Source organism: Pseudopipra pipra, chromosome 3, assembly GCF_036250125.1.
Source record: "Pseudopipra pipra isolate bDixPip1 chromosome 3, bDixPip1.hap1, whole genome shotgun sequence".
Classification (NCBI taxonomy): Eukaryota; Metazoa; Chordata; class Aves; order Passeriformes; family Pipridae; genus Pseudopipra; species Pseudopipra pipra.
Window position 1 is genome coordinate 40949679 of NC_087551.1, and position 16404 is coordinate 40966082.

The 16404-nt window shown below is 39.2% G+C and overlaps 1 protein-coding gene across 1 annotated transcript in view; it reads left to right on the forward strand.

The window, feature by feature from the left end:
- Positions 1 to 16404, forward strand: part of PCNX2 (pecanex 2) — a 155450-nt gene that overhangs the window by 57839 nt on the left and 81207 nt on the right. The window contains exons 16-17 of the mRNA XM_064648813.1: positions 8189 to 8298; positions 10618 to 10714. Of these exons, the coding sequence (XP_064504883.1) occupies positions 8189 to 8298; positions 10618 to 10714 (207 nt within the window). The remainder of the gene's footprint in view (positions 1 to 8188; positions 8299 to 10617; positions 10715 to 16404) is intronic.

The window sequence follows — 16404 nt, forward strand, 5'->3', positions numbered from 1 at the left end:
GTATGCAGGTGGCTTTGTAGATAAGCAATCTCCATGTGGATTAGGCTTCAAACTGCTTAGAAATATGCTTTTAATGCTACCCTGAAGTTGTAGAGTAGTGTGAAAGATTTACAAGATATTTGTTGTAAATTACCAATATTAAGTTCAGACTTTCTGTTCACACAGAAATTACAGTTAATTTGAATTTTAATGGCACTGTCCTTGTGAAGGCGCTTCTGAGGAGGTTAATTTAAAGCATGTAAAGATGATTCCTCTTGCTTCAGCTCATAATCTCAGTCTGCTGGGGTGCTTGAAATTTCATACATTTTTTCTTCCAGAAGTTATGAAATAAGCACTTGTGTTAACCCTCTTTGTTCTTCAGTCAGGTCCAGAAATTTATTTTTTTATTTATTTTGAACTGATGTCTGTAATGTTGCAAGAGAATGATTCTTTGGTTGGTGGAGGAGGAGTAGGAATTGGCTTAATCTGATCCTGAATAGGCACCACTATGAAGGGTGGTCTAATACCCCTGTAAGTAACTATAACTGTTTTGATATATAGTGAGCAGCAATTTCTGATCTTAATCCAGTGAAAGTTTGGATTTTTGGTGCATTAGAAATTGCAGAGTTTACCTCAAAACTGAACAAATTCTGTAGTCTCTTTCATTGAAGTGTTTGAAATAGCATCTCTTAGATGCTTGCATTTTATAGCTGTTATCTGTTTTTTATTTTTATGTTACTCTTCACTTTTAGTCAGTTTGGCAAAACAAAGAGAGCACAATTTTCAGTATTTATGGAGGTAAAAAAAATCATTATAATCAAAAATTTTCAAGGCAGGGAAACATGACAGACTCTACTTGGCACAGGATTTCTGGGTTGTAATGCTTCTTTTTTGGATGAAATGCAGCATCCTCAAATGTAAACTCTGTTTCTTGGCAGAACATCTTATAGCTCAGCAGGTGTAACTACTAGAGTTCTATTTCCTGAAATAAATTGCAGAGCAGAATGGATCTCTAAGTGGTTTTGTGCTTTTTATTGATGAACAACTGCTCACATCAAATGCCCAGGCTGAAGACCTTTCTAGTGGTATCGAGCTTGAGCCTCTCCCTCCTTAACTGGTTCTTGTGTTCCAATTATTATCTTGCAGGGTGAAATAGTCTAGCCGCTTTTCTCTGTGTACATTAACTATTCCAAAAGGAAAAATATCACTCCTGAAGAAGTTCATTAGAAGAATAAATAACTTACCACATGATTTTCTTTTTTTTTAAAATAAAATACATTTATTTTATAATATATCTGTGTTTTTAAGTAAGTTTTTCATGTTCATTTTTAGATCATAAACTATATATATACAAACAATGTTTTGGTTTAGCTGCATTCAGATTTTGAAATTATTTTAGAATAGCAAATTCACAGCGATTAATTCTTTGCTCTAGAACTTCAATTTTAGAAAAATTAAGAAGTAGGAATTGTTTGGGGGTATGTCCACAGAACAGTGTACAGTGTTACTCCAGGTAACCTTCAGCATGTGAATATAAGCTCTGAGAATTGAGACTAATGGACCTGTGCTGAAATCCTGTGCCTTGTCCAGACTGATTTTGCTGTTGAATTATGTTGTACAAAACCAGCTGAGAGTCTTTTTAAAAAAGCAACTGTGGTATAGATGTATCATTAGTTTAACTTAATAATTGTCCTGGATTTTTGTTCAGATAAGTTGCCTGAGGAAAAATATTGTACAGTGTTCTCAGTTGAGAGTTCATGCTGTGACCTGCAGACAAAGTTTGGCATGCCCGACAAGTTAATCTGGCCTTGCCGCTCTTTCTGAATGACCTTGCAGCACATTTGACATCACATAACCAGAAATATTTCTCTCTCATGGCTAAAATTCACATACCATCTACAAGAGGATAGACAGACCCCAGTCTTGTCTGAACAGTGAGTGTGTGGGTTGGATCAGATGGCAGGCTGCTGTCGTGTCCCGTCACAGGACCTGATCAGAAGCATATGACGTGTTCTGGGGAGTGGCTGCACACTGCTCACCTGACAGACCCATGGTGTTTGTTATGTGGCCAAATGTGCACTTTACACAAAACTAAAAAAAGGGCCAGTCTGTTACCAGGGTCAGGCACAAACTCTTCACAATATGATAATACCTGTGTTTGAGTTGTGCAACTCGGACACTTGGAGGAGGAAGAGGAATGTGTTATTCAGAGGTTACTGGGAAGTGAAGGGGTCCCAGCTGCTCTGGCCAGGCAATTGGATCCCCTCCTCATAGTGCTCCTCAGCAGCTTTGCCTTTGCTTGATATTTGTGTGGAGGAGCTGTGGGTCTGCAGCTTATCAGGACCTCCTCTGGTGGTGCTACTATTGGGATGATCAGTTTTCTTTTTCTGCAAAGCTGTCAAATTAAAAAAAGAAAGCCCAAACTTGTTCACAGTAGGAAGTACAGAGTATTGTATCTAAAATTATAACAGATAATTTCTCCAGAAAAATCCTGAACACAAAAAAACTGATCTCTGTATGTGTGTTTGAAGCATTGAGGACTGATGAACAGGACACTGTATTGTGAGTGAAGCAGGTTTACAAGTCTCTGTCTGACCTAGCTGGTGAGCAGAAGTTGTTCCCTCTGGTGATGATGTGAAGTCACATGGATAGATTTTTGTTTTACAGTCATATTATCCCAGCGATGTAAAGGTGGTTTGGCTGCAACTTTCAGGTGCCATGAAGCATCTTGTCATACACATTATCCCATGACACATCCCTATCATGAGTGCTAAGATACCAACTGCTTATCCAGCCTTAAGTACAACAATACTGTGAACCTGATTTCAGACAAGCAGGTAGATAAATGTCTTAACTTCTGAAGTACAAAGACCTGAGTTTCTCCTGCTTGCTTTGAGATTTCTTTGTCTCCCAGGTCTCTGTTTAATGATATCATCACTCCTTATTCAAGTTTTCTCCAAGTCCTCCATGAACTTCCATTTAATTTTGTGTAATACAAAGCTCTAAATCATAAGCATAGTTTTTAAGCTCTTCTGGTCATTCCTTAGATTCTTGCAGCTAATAGCAGCAATTTTTCAGCTCACTACTTTTTTGAAGCTATTGTGTAACTGAGTTTAGTTTAAAATTACCTTCAGCCTGGCTTTATTTCTGATTTCGTCTTTGGTCCTGTAATCTTGAAAAGAAATTGGCAGCTCTAATAGCTACCTTAGCTTTGATATACAAAAGGATTTTCTCTTTTTCCCGGAGAAGGTGTTTTTATTTTCTGATGCTACATCTGTCAGATTGGAGACATGGGAGCTTCTGTGCTATCTTTTTCACTTGACTAGAATTGCATGGTATGCTGATTTTTGTCTCCTACTCCATCTGTTTTGTGGTCTGTGCAGAAATATTTAAGAGATATTTAAAAAAAAAAAATCAGGTATACCCTCCCACTTTTTCCACAAATATTCAATCTGGAATTTAGCCATTCTGGTATCAGTCTTTAGCATTCCAGTGTTCCAGTGTTTTGCTGTGGGGCAGAAGAGCACATCCTTGAATGTTTCTGGAATCAATCAGTCTTTGTCTTCTGCCTTCTGTTCAAATCAGTTGGCTTGATTTTGAAACTTATCCAAAACCAGTTAATTACTTGTCATACAGGATTTTTTTTTAAGGAACTTGCAGTTTATATTAATCTGCCTGGCAAAAAATCAGATTTTTCAACTTGGGGGTCAGAAAAATTAAACTGATGTGAATGTGTTCATATGTGGCACAGTTGCTTTTTCCAGTAACTGTATATATTTTAAAATGTAAGTTAAATAGTTTCCATTACCTCATACCTGAAGACAGTATTTTCTGGTAGCTTATTTATCACTTCAGTGAACAGTTACTAAAAATCATGTGTGGATTTTAAACTGTTCTCAGCTCACACTGATGTAGTTTGGTTTGTTTAATGAGTTTTAAACTCATTAATCAGAATAACAGTGCTTCTTGATTCCTATTTTCAATGATGCAGTCTGCATCTGCGTCCTAATAATTTTGAAATATTTGTCTTCGGGTTTTATAGTGGGAAAGAATTGCAAGCATATGTCTCCCTCAATCTGCTAAGACTGCCCAAATAAATTTCTAAACAGCACTGAACGGGCTCATGTGTATAGACAGAATTCCTGGATGTCTAAGTGACCAAAAATGGAAGTATAGTATTACTAGGCAGCTTTGTTTTTACTGCATAAAATACTTCCAGTTCTTTTGGGGTTTTGTTTTTTTCTTTATCTCCAGTTTTTTTGGTTTTTTTTTTCTTTGTCTCCAATTCCAGAGGTTTTGAAGGCAGGGCTCATCAATTTTATGTTCTTTACAATTTAGAGACCCCTGAGGTTCAAACAAGAGCTATTAGGGGTGTTAATTTTGGAGAGTATTGCCAGATACCCCACACTTCAGTAAATGATGTTTGCAGCCATAGTCTTGCAGCCTTGCACTGTAGACGTAACTTCAATAGTTATGGTCTTCATTTTCAGTGCATAATAGGGACTTATTTTCCAGATATAACAGAAAAAATAAATTATGCCTGGAGAATCCGACATGGCCCAGGGTGGCTCTTACTGTGCGTCACTCTATAGGAATGTAGAAATCTGCACCACTTCTTTAGGATAAACTCACCATTATGTGAAACATGAGTATCCATTCCTCCTGCCTGAAGCTGTTGCTCATCTTACTTTTCAGCCAAGGAATCCTGCTCACAGTCTGGGACTCTGTTGTTGTGTAAGGTGGCGTGTGTGCATGCACATAGACACCCTTGTGTCAGTCTCATCCTAATGAAGTTTAAATTTCAGCAGTGGAAATACAGTCCAAGATAGCAGCTGGGAGTGCAGAGGAACAGAGACAATGTTGCTCGGAAGGGGCATTGATGTCTGTATTCTGGTAGCTTGTCACTTCTCAAGTTTTTGGAGATCATCTAGGAAAGTAATGTTTTGTTTTCCATGGATGATGGGAAGATATGGCTGGTGGGCATCTCTTTGTAGAATTTGTCTCTAACCAGTGTAAAACAAGGCTCATTAATTCACATTTTTTGGTTGTTAGTGTTCACTGAAAATGAGTATCCATGGCAATATAGTGTTAAACTTACAGTTAACCTTGTGGAGAACAAGTTCTTACTATATTCTCATACCCTTGGGGGTGAGGAGGGTTTCCTTTTACCATCTCTTTCAGAAAGCCAGTGTTTTAGATGTTCAGAAATAGGATGATAATATTTCTTTCACTTTACTGTCACATGTGTGGAATGGCTGATTGTCAACACATCCTGCTTATTGCTTGATATATGAACAGTAGCACAGATCCATGGTGGGGTGTGAAGGTAAGGAGAAAGACCAAAGAAAGATTGAATTGTGTGGGGTTTGGACTGGGTGACTTTTAAAGGTCCATTCCAACCCAAACTGTTCTATATCTCTATGAATAATGATGAAATCATGAGAGAGTGGAAAATGAGGTGCGTAAAGAACAACTGGAGTTTGTCTCCAGATTTAAAATGTCAGCCACTATGCCAACACCTTCACCTTCAATGATGCTAACACTGCATCAGTCTGAAAAGTCCTTGTCAAGTTGAGAGGAATACTCTGAAATAAAAAAAAGGTAACAAGAATTTCTACTTAGCACAAATGGTACTCCATTCAGAGCACTTTTTGTCTCTGGAGTAGAACATATGATTTGAGAATATCTCTGAAAGATAAGTGTGCTACATGCATTTTTTTTAAGGGAAGAAAAAAGTGAAAAGGATAAATAACGTAGGACAGAAAACTACTATCACCACTTTTTGAAAATACATTTGCCGTCCCACCTCTAGCAGTGGTAAAAAGCTCATAAGTTCAAAGACACCTTTATCTTCCTTTTTAGTGGATGGTTTTGGGATTAGGTGATTCTGTGGTTGGAATGGAACACCCCCACCACTAGGTCTGTTGTAATTCATCACTTTCATCCTTAACCCTGTAACTCTGTTTCTTTTTTTTTTTAAAAATGACTACGTGAGTGTCTGCATTGAAGTCAAAACTGTATATGAAAGCACTACATGTCACCTCAACTCAATATGGTAAACTAGGAAGTCAAACTCCCTGTCTAGTATGACAGATAATACCAGCTTCCAAGGCTAAAACCCGTCATTCCTGTTTTCCCACTGAGAAGAATAATTGTCCAATTATCAGCTGTATTGTTTTTTTCATCTTTTTAATTTAAAACTACCAGGTGTCATTAGAGGGGGAGGAAAATGACAAAATGGAGCAGGGTACATCACATCGATATCAGAGAAATGGCATCTTTGTTCATTCTCATCTTTTGTACAACCTTGTGTAGCTTTTTTCTGGAAAATGGTGCTCTCTAGGCACATAGCAAATATTATGCCTGTCCTACCTGCCTTCCTGACTCCCTGATGTCTGAGTTTTGAGGGGACAATGACAGTTCAGAATTGGAGCACAGCCAAATGCAGAAGCTGTGGATAATATGCAGAAAATGTGGAAATAAAGAGTTGCGAAGATATTAATATGGAGATTCAGCCATGTACAGTTTTACAGTAGAAAGAGGGCAGAATGATTTTTCGAACTAGCTACTGATATATTTCAATACCTGAAATATTGCTTGGTACTTCATAGTATTTTGCTTTCAAAAGAAGTTGCAGCGAAGAGAAGCAGTCATGCACTAGAAGCTGCTGGATAGAACTGTACACAGTTGTGTTGCCCTGGAAATGCAATGGATGTTTGGCTAGGCTGTGATTCAGCCATTGTCAGAATATTTTGGCTGCAGTTAATTTTCTTCAGTGTTTTGAAGAATATGAATTTCTGATGAGAGACTAAGCATGGGAAAAGTATTTGGCCCAAATTTGACCAAAATGTATTTGGCCCCCAAACTGGGAACAGTGACATGAAAGGTGGGATTGGATGGTAAAGTTGTCAAATAGATGGTGCTGGATTCTTTCAATAATACCGTGTAAATCTCTCTTTTGTTTATAATGACTGTTTTGGGTAGGATTGTTTAGTAGAACTAGATGGTTCTGTCTTTAATCTTTGTGATGTTCAGTATTATGATGAGGGGAAGGTGATTCTTGTGCCTGAAAGAAATTGAGTATTTCTTAATGTGAGTCAGCTTTGCTAAGAAATCATGCATATCACTGGGCAAAATAAGACTAATAAACCTACTTTATCCTCTGAAAATATTGGTCCTGTACTAATTGTGAAGTTTTTAAAGCAAGAGATATGGTGCAGAAGATGCATTGTTTTTGTACTAGCCTAAAATTTCACTGATCTTCTAAGCATAGTTTCTCAAAACCTACCCAGAAAGAGCTCTGATGTCAGGATCTGCTGAGCTCACATCTGATGATCAGGTAGAAGTTGTGTGGAGGCTCGGAACACATTTAATAGGTGAAATGGCTATGGATTTGATCCACCAAGTGTCTCTGTCTTTCACAGACAAAAATTGTGTTCCTTACAGCTAGGACTCACAAGTATGTCTTAGGATCCTGAATTTGTAGCTGAGGACTTCACAGATGAAGGTAATCTTGATAAATATTCCTTAAGCTTCATATTCTTTCTCTTGTTATTTCTAGCCAATTTCTAGCTGTTTAAGTCACTCAGAGAGATTTTCTCATCTTGGTTGTGTCCAGAGTGTGCTGGCAAGTGTGTCAGTTGTCTCTTCTTTTCCCACTCGGAAATGTCAGGTACAGTGGCAAGTGCTCTCCCTCTCACTGTGTTAGCATCCAGATGGGGCCTGGATGTAATGTGCAAAGCAGCAGAAAGATGTTAAAGGTGCCAAAACTCTACCCCACTGCGTGATCTAGGTGATATTGTCATTTGTTGCGTGCAATCTGGCTACAGGTCAAGTAACTGCATTATAAATGTAGCGTTTAGATAAGTACAGTGCAGCTGATTTCACTCAGATCTCATTTTAATGAGAATTTTCCTCTAGTGCTTCATTAAAGAGGAAAGAAAACCTGCCTTTCATATGGCTTCCTAGCTAATTGCTGATTATAGAGGAGTTGCATAATATGAGCACAAAACATGCCTTTAATTGCAGGGTTTTATTCACAATAATAAACTTTGATATGAAAAAGGATTTTCAGTCCCTGGTAGATGTTGTACAAATTTAGATGGCGTGCATTTAATGTTGTGTGTGTGACTTAGCCTACTTAATTATTTTTTTTTCAAGTTCTGCATTCCTAACTTAAAAATAGTTTATTTTCTCTCATTCTCTTCAGGAACCCTGGGATGCACAACACATTCCAGCGCTGTTCTCTGCTTTCTGTGGTCTGCTAGTTGCACTTTCTTATCACCTCAGCAGGCAAAGCAGTGACCCATCTGTACTGATGTAAGTTGCCATCAATAAATGTTATTCATTGATTACTCTGTACAGCACACAACCAGAGTGATGCCTGGGTTTCAGAACCACAGGGATTGCCTCCTCAAAGTACTGTGGTGAGGTGAAATTCCTTGCCACATCTGCATGGTTGGTATCAGTTCTGTAAATAAATTAAGTGCTGCCGTCAGAGCACCAGTAAGGCTGGTGCTCTTTAAACAGAACTATCCAAATTCTCTGAAGCAGATTTCCCCCTCTGGGAAATTGTGTGCTTGCCAGGTTGGAAGACAGTGATTTAGTTGAGGGGGTGCTCAGGCTACTGGGTTTGCAGAATGTGCATTGAGTAGCACTGTGGCCAAGAGAAGGGACATTTGATGTGCTGGGCAGACGGCTGAATTCCAGCTCTTGCTGAGGATTACTATGGCTCTCTGTGTGAGATTCACTCCTTCCTTTTTTGCTCTGACGCAGTCTGCTAGAGGAACTGAGGAAAGGAAGTGTGTGTTAAGAGCTGACATTGCAAATAAGGGAGGTCCAGGGGAGAAGTCCCAACACTGTGATCTGTGGGCTGAGATGATGTGAGAGAAAGGGAGGCCCATAGATCCACAGCTCAGGGGCAGCAGATGCAAGTTGATGCAAGTTTTCCTATGAGGAAAGTGCGATATATGGCTGTTAGGAGGGCTGTGGTGGTCCACAAGCAGCTGCACGACTACACATGTGGCTGTGAGGTTAAGCAAGCAAGTGGGTTTTGTGCAGCCAGTATCACCGTGCCATCTGGAACTCTGCTTCACAGACAGCTTGGTTTTATCCTAGAACAGTGCAGAGGACCTATGAGGAAACCCACAGATTCTCTCTGATTCATGAGGTGTGTTGTATGTGTCTTGAGGTGAGTTGGACTTAGTGATCCGTGTGGGTCCCTTCCAACTCAGAATATTTTGTGATTCTGTGACTACCTGTGATTTCTGAGGCTCTCTGAGTGCATGAAAATTTGTAGTAGGCATATAGTCAGTGCAATAGGCATTTGTAGTCAGTGCAGTAGGATGCACAATTCTGTAATGCAGGAGAAAGGAAGGGGAAGTGGAGGGCTTTTTAGGGCATTCAGTATTTTATTTGAGTAGAGAAACTTGGGAAAAGGAGAACAACACTGATGAGGAAGGAAAGGATATGGAGCAATAGTAGGAAATTGGAATCCCAGTAAGTCTTACTGAAGAGTTGAGAAATTCTTTCTTTACCAAAGATTCAGGGAATCTGATATTTATACATTACTAGGTTTTGGTGTGATAAAGCAACAAGAATTGCTTGCATCTATTGCCATTAACTTTACCCAAAGCCTACTGTGTCTGGCACTGATGTCAAGTAGATCTGGATCAGGTGTGAACTTTGTGAACTGGATCAACAGTTCATTGACTATTGCAGTGTGGAACTTGGGTACGAAAGGAGATGAAGCTGTGTGCTGTATTAGGGATATTTCTTTGCTTTGGAGTAAAATATTCACAGGTAAATTGCAAATCAGCATGGAATTGAGAACTCTTTCAATTTTGAGATAATTTAAATGTATTCTTTTCTCCCATTCCCCAGGAAGGACACACCAATTCATTAACTTCTTTAATGAAAGAGAAACTTGTCTTCCTTTAAACTTTTTTTTAAGGAAGTAATCTTAAACAATCAAATCCATTTTAACTTGTAAATCTAGCTACTAATTTTATAACATTCTTCATGAAATCTTCAACAGCTAAAATGGTTAAAAATCTTAAAATTAAGAATATGTGTACATCAGCATCAAATGTTTATTGTGCAATCATAAAAATGTACAATCCTTAAAAAGAAGAGATTTAAGATTTTTTTTTAAACAGCTCTGAACTTATTTAAAGGAGGTTAAGGAAACTGGAAACAGTATTTAAGGGATGGCCTGTGGCATAAACTTCAAGATGAAGGAGGAGGTAGCACATAAATCTTGAAGAGAGGATTAATATACAGTTTGTACAGAAATAGTTTCCTTGGCCTTTTTAACGTGGGTCTAAAAGGCTCTCATTTCAGTTTCAAATTAGCTGAAACATTAATAAAAGGTATAAATGGAACAGAACCCTCTCTGCTTACGTGACTGAGACACATTGATTGGGCTGCTGAGACTCCTTGACATTTTGATGAGGAATTTCTACCCTAATCACAGGTAGAGCTGGTTTCTGTCAGTCTCTGGCTATACAGAGATAAGATAGCTAATGCCTACATGAGGAAGGAAATCTGAGGCTGTTCTTCCTCTTCTACCCTCCAGGAATATTTGTATCTGTTAGGCATGTTCAGGAGTATCCTAACTAGGATTTTTTTTTTAAACAGGTCCCTTATTCAATGCAAATATGTCCCTCACTACCTACGCCAACGATTTGAAGATTCATCAGCAGATCCACTCCCAGAAAAAATGAGAGAATCGGTGGTAAGATTTTTTCTTTCATTACTTTCTGTTCAAAGCTCTCTTTCTCACCCATTTTACCCACTGAGGAACCTTTTAAATAATCTCATTTAGTACTTTAAATTACTAAAAGCACAGAAAATGGGAAGAGAAGTTCTTCTAGATCTTCTTCAAAGTGAGGCCAGGAGCGAGAAGGGGGATATACACGAATTTCCTTTCTGAAGGGCTCCTTTGAAGGGCTCTGCAACATTGATTCTTCTTAATACAATTGATGGGACGTGCACTCTTAGAGCTTGGGGAATGGTACATCTCTTGTCCTGGTACTCGGAGAGCTAATGCAGGTTCTGTGCTTGGAGTTACAGTCTGGCAATCTGGTGTGTACAAGGTAGGCTGGATTGTTCAACAAATGTTCAAAAAGGTGAGCAGTCCTGCCAAACTCCCTGTCTGCATTGGAGAGGAACAGGATTTAGTCCACAGAATTGTATTTAAAACAGCTCCTATTCTTTATTTTTCTATTACTAGAGCTTGACCTGGTTTTCAGGAATGCCTTTTTCTGTGCCAGGAAGTACCCTTGACTGTGTGTCCTTCACCCCAGCCAAGCCAGGTGGAGCATGCTGTCAGACTTGGCATCCAGAGATGGAATAAGCATATAAAATTGGACTAGTATGGGAAAGGGAAGTACATGCCTGGTGCCAAGCACTGCCATCTCATCACCTCTTCTTTGCTTGGCAGGGTGTTTATTTACTACTGTCTGGCACGTAGTTCTAAGTTTGTGTCAGCTTATTTCCCACCTCAGTATAAATATCTGAAGTGACCCATCTTCCTTTTTGTGTCTTTTTATATTAAAAAAAAAAAAGTTTACTGTTAACCTGGGGAGGTTGATGTTATAAGGAGTTCATGGGGGAAGATCATCAAGTTTCCAGTAATGGTAAGGGGTGTTTGACATTCTTAGAGTCATGTGAACTGTCCTTCTTCCTGGCTGTCAGACAGCCCTTCCTCCTGACCACATCCCAACCACCTGCATCCAAGCATTTGCAGTCTAGGAGTTACTCCTAAACTTCTGAATTCTTGCAAAAGCAAGGAGCATTCAGAAAGTGTCTCTGGAAAGACAGACTGCCTTTTTTGACTCGTGGACATGTCCCAAGAGTCCATAGTGCCTAGTGTGGTAGCTGGCCTGGCTTCCAGATGTCACTTCAAAGGGATGCATGTCTCCTGTACATCTCAAATCATTCCATAGGCATTTTATAAAGTATTACACAGGCTACATTCAGTGTATGAGTTGATGCTGCACTACCAATGTTTTCTACTTTTCTTTGCTAAGCTGCTGCTTAGATTGTCATTTTTGCCATGTGTAATGTTATTTTAAACTGCTTACTCTAATAAGGCCCACCTAAGATTAAGTGATATGGCTATTTTTTGCTGCTTGTATTAAGCTACAGTTCCTTACAAACTAAACTGTTTGCAACAGGATGACACTGGAATATGAACGTCCATCTAGTAACGGAGTAAACATAAAATATTTATGTTAAATATTTGCTGTATTCTGTGATATTTCTGGTGTGTGGGTTATTGCCATGGTTCATGGACATTCCATTCCTGTACATGGGGACTGTATAGCAGTAATGGAAAGCTTCCTGTTCCCCTGTAGTTCTGTCTTTTGCTGATAGTGCCTTTCACTGATAGTACCACCTGATAGTGGTACGGAGTCTGATCTCATCAGTTCTGCAGATGGAGCCCAACTAGAGGACTGAAACAGTAACTGCAGCTGTCCACTTAACTGGTTTCATTGCACAGTGCAGAGGGAAACCTCGAGCAAGGCTTCAATATATTGAAAAAAATAGTCAAAAGAATGACCAAATTTGCATCTAAGATCCTTCCTGTATTTTCAGAATGGACTCATACTTCAGACTCTCGAACTATTTTTGTGTCAGTGGTGTGGATTGTTGTCTTGTACTAACACAGTTCAGCTGCACTTGGGCCCTTGGACCACTGGGTTGTAATATGCAGAAGCATAGGAAGGACTGCAGTGGAATTTACCAGACATAGAACTTCAGTTCATCGCTTTACAACATCTTGTTCCTGTCATGTTTTGCCACACTTTTTTTAGCATTAATTAAGTGGGATTCCTGGCACCTTTTGCTTTCCAGGATGTACCTGGTTTAGGGAATTGGCACTTTTCTGCTCTGTACATTTGATATGCTATGCTGCTGCTGCTGCTGTTAGGAAGAGGTTGCTTTCCTTCAGTGTTGCTGGAGCTTGCCAGTTCTTTGTCTTCTTTTTTCTTTTCCTTCTGTCTGGGCTTCCTTCAATATCTATAAAAACAGTAAGTAAAAGTGTTTGCTTGTTATGTCAGTTAGCAGTGTTAGTTCCCCCACACTGGGAGATCTCCTAAAGAAGGAGAGGGCAATTTCTGATTAATGTGGGCTCCTTGTCTAACCCCTCTGTTATCTGGTACCTCTGTTTCAGTTAAACACTTACCAGTTTGCCAGGAGACTCCCCCTGCTATCTCGCAGTGCAGTGCTAGTAGAGCAAGTAGGGAAGAATTAAGGCAGGAGAAAATGCATGTGCATCAGGTTTGAGGAGCACAATTAAGCCATAGTCTCTGCTGACTTGCTTCGGCAATAGCAGTTGTGTTTAGGATGTAGGAGTCAGCTGACTCTTCAAAGGCAATTTTAAGTAATTTCCACAACTTTTGCAAGGGGATCATCAAACAGTTCAGAAGCTGGGTGAAACAATATGTCAGTATTTGGAGATTTCATGATGGTAGTTCAGGTTTTCTTGAGGTGTTTCTCTGTGAGAAGGGTATTCCTAACCCCCTGTCAGTGGCAAGAGATGGCAGGATGCAACACAACAGCCAGTCTTGTCTTGGTCTACATACAGATGTAGGGTCTATGTGACATGCCATTTAAATAAAACCCATTTTAATCAGAAAGTCTGAAACATACAGAACCAAATCACCTCCCCAAGGAGCTGAAAGCAAAGAAGGTTAATATTGAAAATTAATGTATTGTATTCTGCAGTGGCTTTGTGTTAATGTTAGGAATAATAAATACAGCATCTCCAATGTTTAGTTACATGACCTTTACTCTTTTCCTTTGCTTGAATAGCTGTGTAAGAATTGCCAGTTTTGGAAGCCTGAATTATAAAGCAGCTGTGATGGATAATTGACCATTCAGCTTTGAGAATGGAGCTTCCTACCATTATAATTAATTTCTGTAGGCATCCACATGGCTGATTACTAGATTGAGCACTGGCCTGAGGGTGATAATGTGTTACATTAAAACTCAAGCATCCTTCCTGGTCTTTAGTGCAAACATTTAGATAGCTAATAAAAGGATTTGTACAATGCTCCAAAAACATAATTGAAAATAGTGGTTGGATGTGCTGATCTTAAACATCTTTTCGAACACAAACAATTCTATGATTTTGTGATAATAATTACAACCAAAAAAAAAAGTGCCACTCTAATAATTTCTGCTTATGAAATCTCTGAGGCATCAAATGTAGCAATGTTGATTTGGGGGTTATTTCTTTCCTGAAGTGTAAAATGGAGAAAAAAAGACAACCTGCTTTCAGTCCAAGCTATAACAGTCATTATCTCTCACTGCAGAGATTTAAACAGTGAATAGAGCTTAATTTTTCCATTTTAGACCAACTGTAGTGATGGACTCAAACATCATGTTGTAGGGTTATTCAGTTATTCAACTCCTAAGTTGAATGCCTTGGGAATGGCATCCAAAATTCTGCTTTAGACAGGTGGGTCTAAAGGCAAGATGGAGAACAGTGTTACATCCAGTGTAGGCACATGCTTTGCAGGAGCCAACTGCCTTCCACAGGAAGGGTGGAAACCACAGATCCACCCACAGCAGGGTGTAGGTGGATGCCCAAGTTTTTCTCCTGGAAGGTAGCTCTGTGTGCCCCTCAACCGGAGAGATCACTGCCCAGGGTCAGCCATTTCCTGAGGGGCACTGGCCACTATGCAATGACACAAAACAAAAGGAACCACTGCTCAGATTTTTTTAGAAGGAAAAAAACGTGAATTTTGTGAGAAGTTTGAAAGCCTTGGCCACATCAAGAAGGAGCTCCTGTGGGGACCGTTGTGCAAGTCAGCAGCTGAGCAGTACATTTATATTTTGAAGCAATTCAGTGCAAGGGCAAAAGGACAAGCCTGGGCACATATGATACTTTCAACACTTTCGATATTGCTGGAATTGGAATGCGATTGTCAAATTTGGGTTTGAATATCTGAATAATAATAATAATGTCCTTAAAAACATTTTCTGTATGGGATTGTTAATGTGTTAAAAGCAATGAGAGCACTATAAAAAGGACAGTTACAAAATGAAATATGGAAAAGGTGGGAAATACAAGTCCTGTGCAATATAATCTGTGTAATTAATTCTCTTTCGAATGTAATGTTTGAAAATATTCTCTTTGGTGATCTAGCACGGAATGAAAAGTTAGGATGCTGCTTCTCCCCAAAATGTCCATTGTTATCACCTCTGCTGATTTTACAGCTAAATTCTTAATATTTGATGTCGTTCTTAAAACAGCAGCTTTTTCAGTCACGTGATTGTGAGAGAAATCAGTAATTTTAATAGTAATCCTTTCTGATTGTACAGAAATATGTGAGTATGATTGGAGTGTGTTTGTAGTTCTTATAAGCTTGTTTTAGACTGTTGAGTAGTTGGATTCAGCTGTGCAGAAAATGATACTTGATCAAGACTTTTCATACTGTGTATTCACCAAAGGGCTGAAATGGTAGCATATAAATTTAACACAGCTTAACTTTCTCAGATGCCAGATTTTAGAAGCTAAATATCTGCAGTAATCTTTAAAAATATTTGGAAAGGTTAAAAAAATAACTTCCAGTGGTAATAATTTCCTTATTAATTTTTATCAGACCGTGTTTTTTCAGTACTGCTCCACATACTAAAACCATTTGAGTTAGAGATGGATACACAACTTGCTAGTGAGAGAAGGTTTTAACTGAATGGAGAGGATTTGTGGGGACAGGCAGGGATCACAGTTTTGTTCAGGGAAGAGAAGGCTTTTCCTGTGAGCTCCCTTATGTTGTGGTTTTGCTGTTGAATGTGACAGCCAAGAAGCAAGGAGCAAGGCTAGCAGAGGTAGGTTTTGAAAAGATGGTCAGGAAGAGTTATGAAGACCTAACTCTGCTCCTACACCTTCCTCATGGACTATGGCATGTAGTCCACATAGAGTACAGAGCTGTCTGGAGAAGACAAAGCTCTGAGAGCAGAGGGAGCACTTTTCTTTTGGAGTTGCATACATACTCCTGAGAGCCTGGGAAGGCGAAGGACAATGGTGGTGGCTTGAGATTTCAGCTAAATCGGATTGGAGTTTCCTGGGACAAAATGAAAGTACTTCTTGAGCCTGAAGGCTTTTTAGTCCTGCTGCGTTTCAAAGGGCTGCTGCAGTAAGTGGAAGTGCTGACGCTGGTGACCTTTTACTAAGAAGAATCTTTCATAACAGGGAGTGATAGGCAGCCTAAATATAGTGGTTGCTACCAGCTTTCCCTGTAATTCGCAACCCTTCTGTTGTTCACTTGTTCTGCTTGCTTTCTTTTTATCTCCCTTATTCATGGATTTGCCTTCCTATCATTATTTTAGATTTCTTTCTTTTTCTCTGATGAGATACATGAAGCCTACCTAGACTGCAGCACCAGGAAATCAGATGAGCTTCTAATTCTAGCA